Genomic DNA, 14,376 nt, shown 5'->3' with positions numbered 1-14,376 from the left:
TTAGTATAGTAAGTAGGGTATTGTACCTTTTTCTTTGTACACTTGTGAGGAAGTAGTACTACAATGAGAAATAGAAGCATAATGTATATCCAGCAGGGCCATATAAGGAATGTTTCTTTGTCTATAAACCACTTGTCTCAGAAGAAAATCCCTCTGAATGATGAAAACCAAGAGATGTTTTCACACTTAACTCTTTTAAAGTTTTTTTCCTGATTTCAAAAGATGTTTTCAGTGTTATAAAACGCCAAGATTAATGAAATTAATAACTTCAAAAGTGAAAAGTCCTTTATCCACATTCTCATCCCGCCTCTCTACCCATAGAGAGAATTAATATTCTATGTATATCCTCACATGTTTTTCCTAGTTGTATAATGTATTTTTTATTAAGTAAGACTACACTGTACATTCTGCTTTGCAACTGATTTCTAGTCACTTAATGTGCCTGGTGTTTGTATTAACATATTCACTTTCCTCTCCCCTCCAATAGCTACAGAGAAAAAGAAAAGGATACGTTTGTGGCTGGCTGTGGGCCCAACCACAAACTCCACTCAGCCTACAGATCTAAGAGTAGAAATGCCTTCCACTGACCTGTGTGCCAACCTCCAACCCTCTCTCCAAGTGCTGACCCAAGAGGGCACCAGGAGAGTGACTCTAAAGATCCTCACAGTGCACATCCAGGGGCCAGACCTTCCTGGGAGCATGAAGGACTGGGCTGAATGAAAAATCCACATTCACTCAGCAGTTAACCCTGAGGACCCCAGAAACATAGTAAATGCTGCACCCTGAGGGGTCTGAGTGTTGCTGCCTGGCCTTGCACGCCTACCTGGCGCAGAAAGGATATTTTATTGAAGATGAGCAGGTCAAGCTGACTTACCGTAAAATCACCATTGGAGGCTATTCATCCCACTTCACTCCTCCCACTTCAAAGCTACTTTCCATCACTCCAATATTTACCCTTGGAGCGATTAAGTCCTCCTTTATCTTTTCTGTGCTTTCGTTAGCTGCTCTTTTTAGCAGGTATGATTTAAGCCAAATGTCAATATGTCAGACATTAAATCTCCATTCCCATGCACAGTGTGTACAATTACTTCCTCCGTTATAACAAACGGAATGTCAATTAACTTGAGTGCAGAAGTTACACAAAACTGACTGACAGCAGTTTAGAAAGGACTCTACCCAGAGCGCTTGAAGTATTTAGCTTAGTTGAGGCCTTTCTTTCAGTCTGCAAAGCTGCAGACACAACAACAGAAGTGAAATTTTTGTAGGAAGGAGCGACAAGCTTTGGGGGCAAGAAAACAGGAAACCTGATTGTGCCAAGCAGCACTTTCACAGCTAAATGATGCCTCCACGGCATCATCGGGGAAGCTTTGGGGCTGGGGCTCCTGCCGGCAGGACACCCCTCTCCAACCGTGACGCCAGGACTGCAGTGGAGGGTGCCCCCAGCCCCTAAGCCCCCCAGAGCACCAGACCTTCTGAAGGCCACGTCCAGTTCTTCGAAAGTTAAACAGGAAGTGGTCCAAACCGGATGGCTAAAGCAGAGAATGGCCGAGGGGTAAGAACGAGTCAGCAGAAGGCTCCGTCCTCCACCTTCCGCTCCTCGGCCGTCACAGAGCTCACGTGGCGGCCGCCAGCCTGGAGCTCAAGTCCTGCTCCCAGGGCCCCAAATAGGGCCAAAGTGACGCGTTCTGAAATCCTCTCTGGGAAACGAAAACCTCTTGGCTGTACGACTTACGGCTGCTTCAACCTGTTTCTTTCAGATACCATTGTCCTCATCGCCTCCATAGCGGTCGTTTCTGCCAAAACTCAGGGTAACATCTTCGCCACGTCGGCACTGCGCAGCCTGCGCTTCCTGCAGATCCTGCGCATGGTGCGTATGGACCGGCGCGGCGGCACCTGGAAGCTGCTGGGCTCCGTGGTCTACGCGCACAGCAAGGTGAGCTCACACCTTCCGCACCCGCGGCCGCCCTGGTCGCCAAACTCTTCGAAAGCAAACTTGGGCTTTTCAGAAACTGGCTAAAGCCATGCGAGGACACAATGTGGATTATGTAAAAGTCACCATAAATATCCAAGCAGTAGTCAAACACATGAAATCATGCTCAGATTTTGTTTTTGTTCCTGTTTCAAGTATTTTTCACCTCTAAAAAATCTCTCTTTCTTTTTATATCTATAAGGCTTCCCTCATAGCTCAGTTGGTAAAGAATCTGCCTGCAATGCAGGACCCGGGTTCAATTCCTGGGTCGGGAAGATCCCCTGAATAAGGAAATGGCAACCCCCTCCAGTATTCTTTCCTGGAGAATCCCATGGACAGAGGAGCCTAGCAGGCTATAGTCCATGCGGTCGCAAAAGTCAGACACCACTTAGTGACTAAACCACCACCACCACCACCACCACCACCACCACCACCACCATACCCAAGCAGTAGTCAAAGACATGAAATCATGCTTAGATTTTGTTTTTGTTCCTGTTTCGAGTATTTTTCACCTCTAAAACATCTCTCATTCTTTTTATATCTAGGAATTAATCACAGCTTGGTACATAGGATTTTTGGTTCTGATTTTTTCGTCTTTCCTTGTCTATCTGGTGGAAAAGGATGCTAATAAGGAGTTTTCTACATACGCAGATGCTCTCTGGTGGGGCACGGTGAGTGCGAAAATCCGGTTTTATTTATGGGATGTTGTGAGATGTTTCCTTTGAATACAGTGCAGTGATTCCCATGAGTGGTCTCAGTAAAACTATAAAAGAACTTCCAAAAGGGAAGTTTTGTGCAAATACACAGCACTTTTAATTATCTTAAGAGTTGCCTCATCTGCTTAGGTCTAACAAAGTTCTCTTACAAATCAACTTACTGCTTCATGCGTGCCAGTCTGTTGCAAAATAAAAACGAATAATTTTTTAACCTTAATTAAAATGTTTACGGGTTCACTTATTTAACTTTGTGGAGCACAGCTTTGAAGTACAAATTGTTGTGTTGTTTGTCACTCATCAGAAAGTTTATCTGAGGCTTTAAAAAAAGAAATAGTAGCTGAACAAAAGCTATGAGTAAAATTGTGGTACAAAAAGGGAAAGAGAAAAGAGTGGTAACCATCTGTGAGATCAGAGATTACAGACACTGTGTTTCAAATTTTTCTACTCTTTTTCCTTTATATTGTTGTTAAAGGATGGTTTTCCAAACAAATAAAAGTTAAAACATGACTCTCGTACACATAGAAAATAAAGCATGTGTAAATATTTTAAGTTATTATCAATGAAGGAACTAAGAAGATGTTACAGACAGTTCAGAGGACTATCCACAGAACAGAAGTGTGTAAAGATTAGGAGTATTGAATGTGCAGAGGCAAACCTGGCTTCTTCCACAGTGAAAGCAGGAAGTCAGAGGAACCCCCACCAGACAGGATTTATTTACATATCTATAGACAAGAATTATTTTGCATTCCTGCTGCAACTTACACAATCCTAAAATAGCTCAAAGGCCATGAAAGGTGCAGAGTCTGCCCCATCAAATCAGAAATCGATAACCTAGAAGAACATACTCTAAACAACACATAGTTTTGCACTGAAGCAAAAATTGTCTTTCTATTGTAAAGAATTTATTAAACAGTCATTGAATTGTATACCCTAATAAGAATGTTTTAAGATAAAGGAATGCTTTATACAATGTGTAAACTGCATTTCTTTTTATTTTATTCATTAATATTTGCCAAAAGGGTGAAAATACAACAGCAGTTAGAGTTGTCTGAAGAGTCTCTTTGGTCCAGCAAACTTATTGTCTTATAAATCACTTGTAATATTTCTTGAGTGTTAGATTGTTGCCAAAATAAAAATGCATCATCTTCTTAAACTATGATTGAAGCATTAGTAAGTTTGTTAGCCAGTCTGCCGCGTGGACCTCACTGCTGCGCTCTTCCGCTATTTGTCTGAAGCTCATCAGTGAGAACTAGAATTGTCATCAAAGGCGAGGATAACTCATCAGGGCTTGAAGTAAGCAGAACCTGGTATAGCATAGCAGCAATGAAATGAGTAAGAATCAGAAGTATAGTCGTTTGAAGATTAAGATTCTTTTTCCTTAGATTGTCAGAGCTAAATGTCTACAAGATTGTGTCACTGATAACAAAGCATCCTGTTGTGTCATAATTTGGTTTCCAACTCCTTGCCCTCCCCCACAAGCAATAATGACCACTTTGAAAGAAGGAAAGTGGAAAACCCAGAAGAGAGCTGTCATCTGACATGCCTACAATACCTTTTATGTGTTGAGAACAAATGAAAATGTATGACTCATAGTGGGGATAAACTGAGTAAACTGAGCGAAAAGGAGGTTTTTCTAGCCAGCAAGGGGAAGACAGCGATTTGAATTTTAGTTTCTGCATCGCTGTGAAGATCCTAATCTGGCTGAATGGCTGAGACCCTTGGGGGCCCTTCTGTACTGAGGTCCAGCTGCTGGTGCATCCACCTGGCACCTCTCTAGCCTTCCATCCATCTTCCTACTACTCTCCTTCCTACTTTTCCCCTGCCTACTGCATTGTGTGTTGAGTGTGTGGGGGAAACTCTCAATGTACTTAGTCACCAGCTTGTTTCTTTGCCAGAATAACCCACGTAGCAGGTTTCCAAAGGTCATCTCTGTGCCTTTCAGGGAAAAGCAGCATCTATTCATTGATTTCAGCGCAGCAGTGCTATTCGACTGAAGTTTAACCTGTACTTAGGGCTTCCCTGGTAGCTCAGCTGGTAAAGAATCTGCCTGCAATGCAGGAGACCCTAGTTCAACTCCTGGGTAGAGAAGATTTCCTGGAGAAAGGATAGGCTACCCTCACCAGTATTCTTGGGTTTCCCTTATGGCTCAGTTGATAAAGAATCTGCCTGCAAAGCGGGAGACCTAGGTTCGATCCCTGAGTTGGGATCAACCAAGGGATCCCTGGAGAAGGGAAAGGCTACCCACTCCAGTAGTCTGGCCTGGAGAATTCCATGGACTGTACAGTCCATGAGGTCGCAAAGAGTTCTACACGACTGAGTGACTTTCGCTTCACTACCACTGATGCTGGGAGGGACTGGGGGCAGGAGGAGAAGGAGACGACAGAGGATGAGATGGCTGTAAGGCATCACTGACTCAATGGACATGAGTTTGACTAAACTCTGGGAGTTGGTGATGGACAGGGAGGCCTGGCGTGCTGTGATTCATGGGGTCGCAAAGAGTCAGGCACGAATGAGTGACTGAACTGAACTTAACTGAATCTGTATTTAGCAGAATCTTTGAATGGCCTAATTATATCTCTTTCAAAAAAAAAAAACACACACACAAACTAGTCTTGACTACAGAAGCAAAAATTTTCTAAGATACTGAGCTTCTAGGAATAAAAAAATGCCTTGTTGGTCCACAGTGGGTTTGTTGATATTAACTAACTCATTAATGAAATTGTCTAAAGCTATAAAAAGCAAACGAGAGAACTTACTAGTTCTGTCCTTATAAGAAGAACATATACTAGGTCTCCAAAATGAAGTAAAACAAATATAGAATACTCCACTGTGCGTAGTCACTCAGTCGTGTCCAACTCTTTGCAACCCCATGGACTGTAGCCCACTAGGCTCCTCTGTCCATGGGGATTCTCCAAGCAAAAATACTATAATAGGTTACCATGCCCTCCTCCAGGGAATCTTCCTGACCCAGGTGGATTCTTCACCATCTGAGCCACCAGGGAAGCCCAAGAATGCTATAATGGGTTACCACGCCCTCCTCCAGGTGGTCTTCCTAACCCAGGGGTTGAACCCAGGTCTCCCACACTACAGGCAGATTCTTTACCAGCTGAGGTACCAAGGAAGCCCAAGAATACTGGAGGGTATAGCCTATCTCTTTTCCAGGGGATCTTCCTGACCCAGAAATCAAACTGGAGTCTCCTGCATTGCAGGTGGATTCTTTACCAGCTGAGCTACCAGGGAAGCCCATGGAATACTCTACGTTTTATTATGTATTAATGAAGACCTCAATGAAATCTTTCTAGTTAAAACTGTCCATGTTGCATGTAATGCATACCTTGCTAACTAAGGAAACATCCGGAATATAGGGGAATGAAGGAAATGAAAGAATCCTGATTTGATGAGTTTCTTAGTGCTGGGCTTTGGTGAAAAAAAAGAAATCTCCATTTATTAAAAAAAAAAAAAAAAAAAACCTGAAGTAGCGATATATAATTTAAAATGCAATTTATAGTCTATGGATACAGCATTCAGTGAATTCCAAATATTATATGCAAAACTATTCCATGAAGAAGATACTTTTCCCAAACCAACTTTAGGAGGAATACGTAGTGTGATCAGCACTGCTCAAAGCAATAGCAGTTCAGAGAACTTTGGTCCCAGGAAACTCTTCCCGTAATAATAGATGACAATATTCAGCCCATAGTCCATAGAAAGGGCTGGTGTTAAGCCCCTGACAGGTACCCAACCACAGATGGGGGCTGCATGAATGGATATGGGGAACCTCTACAGCAAAGGAGCAGAGACCAATGCCCTTCCTGACAGACCTACAGCTTCAGAACAAACCTACAGCTTCAGGGAAGAAGGGCTTTGGGAATCAAGGTTTCAGTGAACAATGTTCTGGACTCTGAATGAGCAACTGAAGAGGCACTGATGACGAATGTTGCTGAGGCCAGGCAACTACAGGAGGACAGGGTCTTCTGATTGCACAGCGGAGCTCTGCTTAACATCACTTCCTATTAGTATTATCCTCCTTTTCAGTTACTTCAGGTTTATTCTGAAATAATCAAAGGACAGGTTTTCCTGGATTTATTTTTTATTATGAGCTCCTTCTTTCCTGTTATTATCTTCCCTCCTTTTGATTTGATATAGATTTATTCTGAAGTAACTGAAGATCCCATCCTCCTAAAGTAGTTTTTCCTTGTAACGACCTTATCCTTGAAGGCCAACTTGTCCTTTTTTTAATTTACCACTCTTACTGTGTTGAAGATGGTGTTATGGGTTTTCTTTAAAGATGCAACAGCAGCAGATGGCATAAACCTTCTCCTGAGGTATAAACCTACTCTGAATATAGCCTCCACCTGAGACCTGTGCTTGACATGATTCCTTTAGGCATGTGGAAGATTTGGCATTGGCCAGTTAGTCCTAGAATGTGCTCTTAAAAACCTCACATTTTTCCCAAGCAACAATATGGAAGGCTCTGTATGTAATGCACACTCAACAGGTTATGCAGCCCATACGTATGCCATGAATTCATCCCCCTACAAAATCTAAGAATAGGAAATGGTGCCAATTTGTGGAAAGAGCAAGGATACCCTTGTCCTTGATGACACTTGTCACCTTTCTGAGAATCAACCCCCCTTCCATCAGGTTTACCAGGACCTAGTGTTTTCTGCTACCTCTAAGAAGCTATTGGTTTCTGACTCAGTAAGTCTGCTGGTACCGCAAATAGAAGTGTTTCTTACTACCAATGTGCGACCTGATGGAATCAGAAGTTTTACTTCCAACTATTCAGGATTATTAACAACCAAGTGAAAACTGAGACATACACCCCTGGCGATACTTTCCATACAGTCTAGTGGTTATTAACCTCTCCAAGCCCCACGCCTACCTTTGGGGGATTTATGGGGTATATTGGGCTTGAATCCCTGGAGAACTCTTTCCTAAGACATCTGTTCTTAAAATTGGCACACGTGCAACTCTGGACACTTTTGTTCAGTGTTATTCTAATAGTACTGAGCACATGCTGTATTTAAAAAAAAAAAAAAAAACGGTATTATAGTCAGGAGACCAGGGTTCCAACCCCATCATTAGTGTTAGTAGAGATGTGATATTAAGCAATTGTTTAATATTGCTATAAAACTGAAAAAATTATAGTACCCAAACACAAAGTTGCTCTGTGTTTCAAATGAGACTAGGACGTGTGGATTCACTTTATCCAATATTAGATAGCTGTGACTGCCACTGTTCTTGCTTATCTGACCACAAGCCTGGGAGAACAGTAGGGAGTGCTAATGCCCTGAGCCCCTGCCACAGCAGAACTTGAGTTTCACGATGCCACCACCGTGGAGTTTCCAATGTGTAAAGATCGAAAATCTTTCTGACCTACTAGTTCAAGATGACCAAATGTCAAAATTAACTTCATAGATACCCATGCTCAGGAAGTAGCCCAAGAGATTACTTGGGCTAAGAGAAGAGAAGAGGGAAGAAAAGAGACTAGAAAGAACAGAAACAGAGCAGAGAGGAGGAAAGAGTGGGGAGGGAGAAGGAGATTGTTGACAACTGTTGACAGGAATCTTCCCCCTTAAAAGACCCCCTTAGGAATTGCTGGAGGGAATGTAAGTTGTGCACCCACTATGGAAACCAATACAGCTATTCCTCAAAAAAAATTAAGACCAGAACTACCACATGATTCTGCAATTCTGCCCTAAAGAAAACAAAAACGCTAGCTGGAGAAAATACATGCATCTCATATTCTATTACAATAGCCAAGAGTTACGATAGCAGTGCTGTTTACAATAGCCAAGATACAGAAGCAACCTAAGGACCCATCAACAGATGAATGGATAAAGAAGATATGTTTATATACACAGTGGAATATTACACAGCCATAAAAAAGAATGGAATGATGCTATTTGCAGCAACACGGATGGACCTAGAGATTATCGCACTCAGCAAAATAAGTGAGGAAGAGAAAGACAAATACCATATGCTTTCACTTACATGTGGAATCTACAATACAAAACAAATATGCAAACATAGCAAAACAGAAACAGAGTCACAGATACAGAAAACAAACAGGTGGTTGCCAGAGGGCAGAGCAGGAGAGAGAGGGAAGAAATAGGTGAGGGAGATTGAAAGGTACAAAATAAGTGAGTCCCAAGTATAAAGGGTACAGTGTGGGAAATATAGCCAATAATTGTATGATGTCTTTGTATGGTGATATCATAACTAGGCTTACCTTGGTGATGGTTTCAAAATGCTATAGAAATACCAAATCACTGTGTTGTGTTACAGGCGCTAACAAAGGGCTTTAGGTCAATTATGGCTCAAAACAAACAAATAAACTCATAGAAAAAGAGACCAGATGTGTGTTTACCAGAGGCAGGGAGTGGAAGGTGGAGGAATTGAATGAGGATGGTCAAAAGGCACAAACTTCCAGCTATAAGTGCCATGGATATGATGTACCATGCAATAAGTATAATGAGCTCTGCTGTGCATTATATATGAAAGTTGCTAACAGAGTAAATCCTAAGAGTTTTAAAAATTATATATATATATCCATTTCTTTAATGCTGTATCTATATGAGATGATGGGTGTTCGCTGAACTTACAGTGTTAATTATTTCATGATGTGTTCAAGTCAGGGCATTGTACTGTGCACCTTAAACTCCTGCAAAGCTGTGTGTCAATTATATCTCAGTAAAACTGGAAGAAAAAAAGATTAAATAAAATAAAAATAATTTTAAAGGGACACCCCCCTTAGGGGGAAATTATACTGTACTGTGGAAATCTACTAATAGTCTATTTTAATATGCTCACATAAATGCATTAGCTATAAACAGTAAATATTTGTTGATTTGTTGCTGGAAGAAAAGAAGGTAGATTTATATCTCCTGGTCTCCAATTAATTGTGCTATTGAAAACAAACAATTAACTGTAGCTTAACCTATGTCTAAATTATAATCTGAACACAGCACCTGCCTCCCATTAAAGAAAAACATTGAGGAAAGCTTGGGCCCGAGTTTACATTTGTTTTGCAGTATGATTCCTGAGGGAGAAAACACTTGATTGTTGAACCCACTAAGGGGCCTGGAGCAGACCTCCGACTTTGCTACCATTCCTCCTTTCTGCCAATATTTGCAACCCAAAGACTTTCAGAAAATCTCTCCTTACCTGCATGACTGCAGTTGAAGGCAAAACTTCCTCTGAGCTGCTCCCACCTGCTGCAGCCCTTCCAGTAAATGTCCACCTGGAAGGACAGCACAACCCACAGGCACCACCAAGCTCACCTGATGAGGCCGCAGGGGAAGCAGGCCTGTCCTTCTTGTCCCAACCATTCCCGTCAGGCTGGTCTGCCGGCTTCCACCTCTAGGCATGAAGCGTGACAACCAATTAAAGTATTATTTTGCTAAAACAACACTGCAAGAGATATTGGAACTTTTAAAAAATGTGTTTTTTAATTGTTTAGGGACTTCCCTGGTGACTGAGATGGTAAAGAATCTGCCTTCAAAGCAGAAGACCTAGGTTCGATCCCTGGGTCAGGAAGATCCCCAGGAAAAGGGAATGGCTACCCACTCCAGTATTCTGGCCTGGAGAATTCCATAGACAGAGGAGTCTAGTGGGCTACAGTCCATGGGGTCGAAATGAGTCCAAAAGAGATATTGGAACTTTTTAAAAGCGTATCTTTTAATTGTTTGAATTCAAAGCTTTATGACATTTCATAGTCAAAAGTCAATGAGTATGAATCAATAATAAGTAAATATATATATAAATACATACGTTTTCAAAATTTCACTAACCAGCAGATGTTAAGAGCATAGATCCTAGGGGCTCTGGAAGGAGTCAGAATATGGAACAACACTCAGTACAGTGGATTTCCTCCAGGCCTGATTTTTGCCAACTTCTTAAGATCACAGATGCCAACTATAAGCAGGTAATTCCTGCCAGGAGCTCCCAGAGAAGAGGGTGTCTTCAGGGCTTTCTGTGACCCTACGTTCCTCTAGCTTTACATCCAAATTAGACCAGTTAACTGCAGCTCAGTCACTGGAGCTGCACGTGGCTTCTGGAACACAGAAGTGGGTGCATTGCTGAGCACAAGTGTGGGAGCAGAGACGCAGAAAGGATACTCAGTTCATGTGCAAAGGACCAAGTGATAAAGCTTCCCAGGGCCTTCCAGTTACTGGGGAAAGGGAAGAAACATAAGGTAACTGCACTGGGGTACCTCAAAGACAGCTTGACCTGAAAGCCCGGAAAATCAGCAGCCTTCCTGCAGACTAGTGCCTCAGAAAGTAAAGAATCCGCCTGCAATGCTGGAGACCCAAGACTTGATTCCTGGGTCAGGAAGATTCCCCTAGAGAAGGAAATATCATCCACTCCAGTATTCTTGCCCGGGAAATCCCATGGACAGAGGAGCCTGCTGGGCTACAGTCCATGGAGTCACAAAGAGTTGGACATGACTGAGAGGTCAACACTTTCATTTTCCTGCAGCCCTCTTTCAGGATGGTTTGATGGAATGCAGCTCCCTGGTAGCTCAGACGGTAAATAATCTGCCTGTGGTGCAGGAGACCTGGGTTCAATCCCTGGGTTAGGAAGATCCCAGGAGGAGGGCGTAGCAGCCCACTCCAGTATTCTTGCCCCTAGAATCCCTCTGGACAGAGGAGCCTGGTGGGCTCTAGTCCATGGAGTTGCAACAAGTCAGACATGACTGAGCAACTAAGCACAGCACAACCAGAGGTTGCCTTAGAAAGGGGGCAGCCAGGTCAAGCAGGAGGGTCAGTGTGATGCCCCCTGATAACAGCAGGAGGCCCAGTGTCCCCCTTTGCAGCCATAGGAAGCAAAATGATCTGCCCCACAGGCACAAAACACGAACCCTCACCCACGCTTCCTGGCATCCTGGTGCTAGATCCTTCCTCAGCCTCACCATCAACAAAAAGCCCCTCAGCCCTCAACCAAGCAACAGCCCAATGACTGTGAGGTCCGGCGGAGGAAGTGGCTGCTACAGACTGGGCTGTGGGCCACTCCAGCTCCTCCTGGCCTGGCCCTGGTGGCCCAAGAAGTAGGTGGGAGGGTCTCGCCGTCCTCCACCCCAGGCAGCCCAGGTGTGACTCTCAGGATTCATGACACCTCCTTACCAGTGCTGTAAGAGGGGCAGCCCTGAGTTCAAAAGGAGGGCACGACACTCTTAACTGGACTGAGAAGGTGGTTGCTTTGCTGTGTCTGGAGGCAGGAGATTAAAACCCACTCAGAGCCCCAGGCCCAGGAGAACAGCTCAGATGTGTGACTGGAATGGAAAGCAGACAAAGAAATGCAACATTATTGCTGTGACCAGACCATGAAATTTCTTCTTCCGTTTATTATTGTTAATAAACTACTGGAAAGGGTTAAGCTCTTTTGCATAAATGGTGTGGTAGATTAAACTCCTTCCTGCATATTTAAGGTTATGAACCTGTCATGAGATGTAGCCAGGAGTGTTTTATCTGCAATCAGAATCCCTTCCGAGACTGCCGGTGGCATCTGGTTCACTTGGCTGCTGGTTTGCAGCGCACGTTCTTTCTCACACCCTCACAGCCCAAACGAGCCCTCCCCATTCCAGGCCCTTCTCTCCCTGCAGGTGATCCTCCTTGTCCTTCACTGCAGGTAATGAAGCCACCGTGAGCTTTTCCAGCCCAGCTCCTTCTTCACGTTGTGCCCACAGTCTCCACCCTGTGGAGGATACGTTCATCCACACGACCAAGGCTAGCCCTCCACCATGTGCCCGTCCCCTCGGCTTGCTGTTGCTGCTTAGTCACTGAGTCATGTCTGACGCTTTGCAACCCCATGGACTTTCATCTGCCAGGTTCCTCTGTCCATGGGATTTCCCAGGCAAAATACTGGAATGGGTTGCCATTTCCTTCTCCAGGGGATTTGCCCCACCCAGGGATCGAACCCAAGTTTCCTGCATTGGCAGGTGAATTCTTTACCATCTGAGCCACCAGAGGAGCCCCTTTCTCAGGTACCCCCCCACCATAAAGCCCCCAGCTCCCCTCTGCAGTCTTGGCCTCTCTGCAGATGCACAGATCCATGCTAGAAATTCCCACCTCACGTCAGAGATTCCCAGGAGTTCTCACCCCAGTTTCTCACTCTGTTTGTTACCAGTGTTCTTGAAAGGGTTCTTTATTTGTTCACTGAACACTTACTGAGGTCCTCTTACTTTGTGGCAAACTTCATGCTAGAAAACAAAGAGTAAAGAAACAGTCCTTCCTTCTAGCTGAGGAAATGCAGCCCGAGGGAAAGCAGAGTAGACCACCCCTCATGATAAGAGCCGATAGGAAATGAGCAGGCCAGAGAGAAACCAGAGGCCCTGCCGTGGACAGTGGGCAGGGGGCCTCTCTGAGGACAGCCAGCTTAGGACAAGATCGCAGAATGAGAAGGAGCCCTGGGAAGGGGGAATAGCTGAGGGGAGAGACTGTGCAAGGGCTCTGCGGAAGGATGGCCTCGCCTGTTCAAGGAGCTGAAAGGACACTGTGGTCAAAGTGCAGTGAGCAAAGGAAAGCCCAGAGCGGTGTGGGGGTGCCGCGGAGACAGGGTCATGTGCTCCACAGCTCAGAGCTTAGAATTTATTCTGAATTTGGTGAACAGCCATTGCAGGGCTTCTAGAGAGGAGTAAGAAAATAGCCCCTATGGAGAAGGAAACAAGAGAAGCAGGAGCAAAAACAGAAAAGGCAATTGAGAGATGACGGCTCATGATCTTCAAGAGCCAGGACATGGAAACAACCTCAGAGTCATGACAATGGGTCAACAGGAGGGTGTGCTGTACACATGAGGGGATTGCTACTCAGCATAGAAAATGAAGAAACTCTGCCAACTGCAGCCAGGTAGATGGACCTTGACCTCAAAGCGCAACAAGTCAGACAGGGACAGATACTGTATGATCTCACTTATATGTGTTTAAAAAAAAATGGGCATAGAAGGAGCCTACCTCAACATAGGCCCTATATGATAAGCCTACAGCAAACATTATTCTCAATGGTGAAAAACTGAAACCATTACTCCTAAGATCAGGAACAAGAAAAGAGTGTCCACTTTCATCATTATCATTCAACTTAGTTTTGGAAGTTATAGCTACAGCAATCAGAGAAGAAAGAGAAATAAAAGGAATCCAGATCAGAAAAGAGAAAGTAAAGCTCTTGCTGTTTGCAGATGACATGATACTGTTCATAGAAAACCCTAAAGATAAACCCTCAGAAAATTACTAGAGCTAATCAGTGAATTTAGCAAAGTTGCAGGATACAAAATCAATACACAGAAATCACTTGCATTTCTATATACTAACAATGAAAAATCATAAAGAGAAATTAAGGAATCAATCCCATTCACCATTGCAACAAAAAGAATTCAATATCTAGGAATAAACTTTCCTAAGGAGACAAAAGAACTGTACACAGAAAATTATAAGACAGTAGTGAAAGAAATCAAAGATGACATAAACAGGTGGAGAGATATTCCATGTTCCTGTGTAGGAAGAATCAATATTATAAAAATGACTATACTACCAAATGCAATCTACAGATTCAATATGATCCCTGTTAAATTACCAATGGCATTTTTTACAGAACTAGAACAAAATATTTCACAATTCATATGGAAACACAAAAGACCCTGAATAGCCAAAGCAGTCTTGAGAAAGAAGAATGGAGCTGGAGGAATCAAGCTTCC

General features: G+C 43.6%; 1 protein-coding gene across 5 annotated transcripts in view; it reads left to right on the top strand.

Moving 5' to 3' along the window:
• KCNQ5 (potassium voltage-gated channel subfamily Q member 5) overlaps positions 1-14,376 on the top strand; it is a 630,043-nt gene that overhangs the window by 496,718 nt on the left and 118,949 nt on the right. For all 5 annotated transcript variants that reach the window (XM_068983485.1, XM_068983484.1, XM_068983488.1 and 2 more), the window contains exons 4-5: positions 1,758-1,933; positions 2,515-2,640. In XM_068983485.1, the coding sequence (XP_068839586.1) occupies positions 1,758-1,933; positions 2,515-2,640 (302 nt within the window). The remainder of the gene's footprint in view (positions 1-1,757; positions 1,934-2,514; positions 2,641-14,376) is intronic.

The sequence above is a fragment of the Capricornis sumatraensis genome, chromosome 11 (genome assembly GCF_032405125.1).
Source record: "Capricornis sumatraensis isolate serow.1 chromosome 11, serow.2, whole genome shotgun sequence".
In the NCBI taxonomy this organism is placed as follows: Eukaryota; Metazoa; Chordata; class Mammalia; order Artiodactyla; family Bovidae; genus Capricornis; species Capricornis sumatraensis.
Note: the sequence above shows the minus strand (reverse complement) of the source record. Positions and strands in the feature narration are given on the sequence as shown.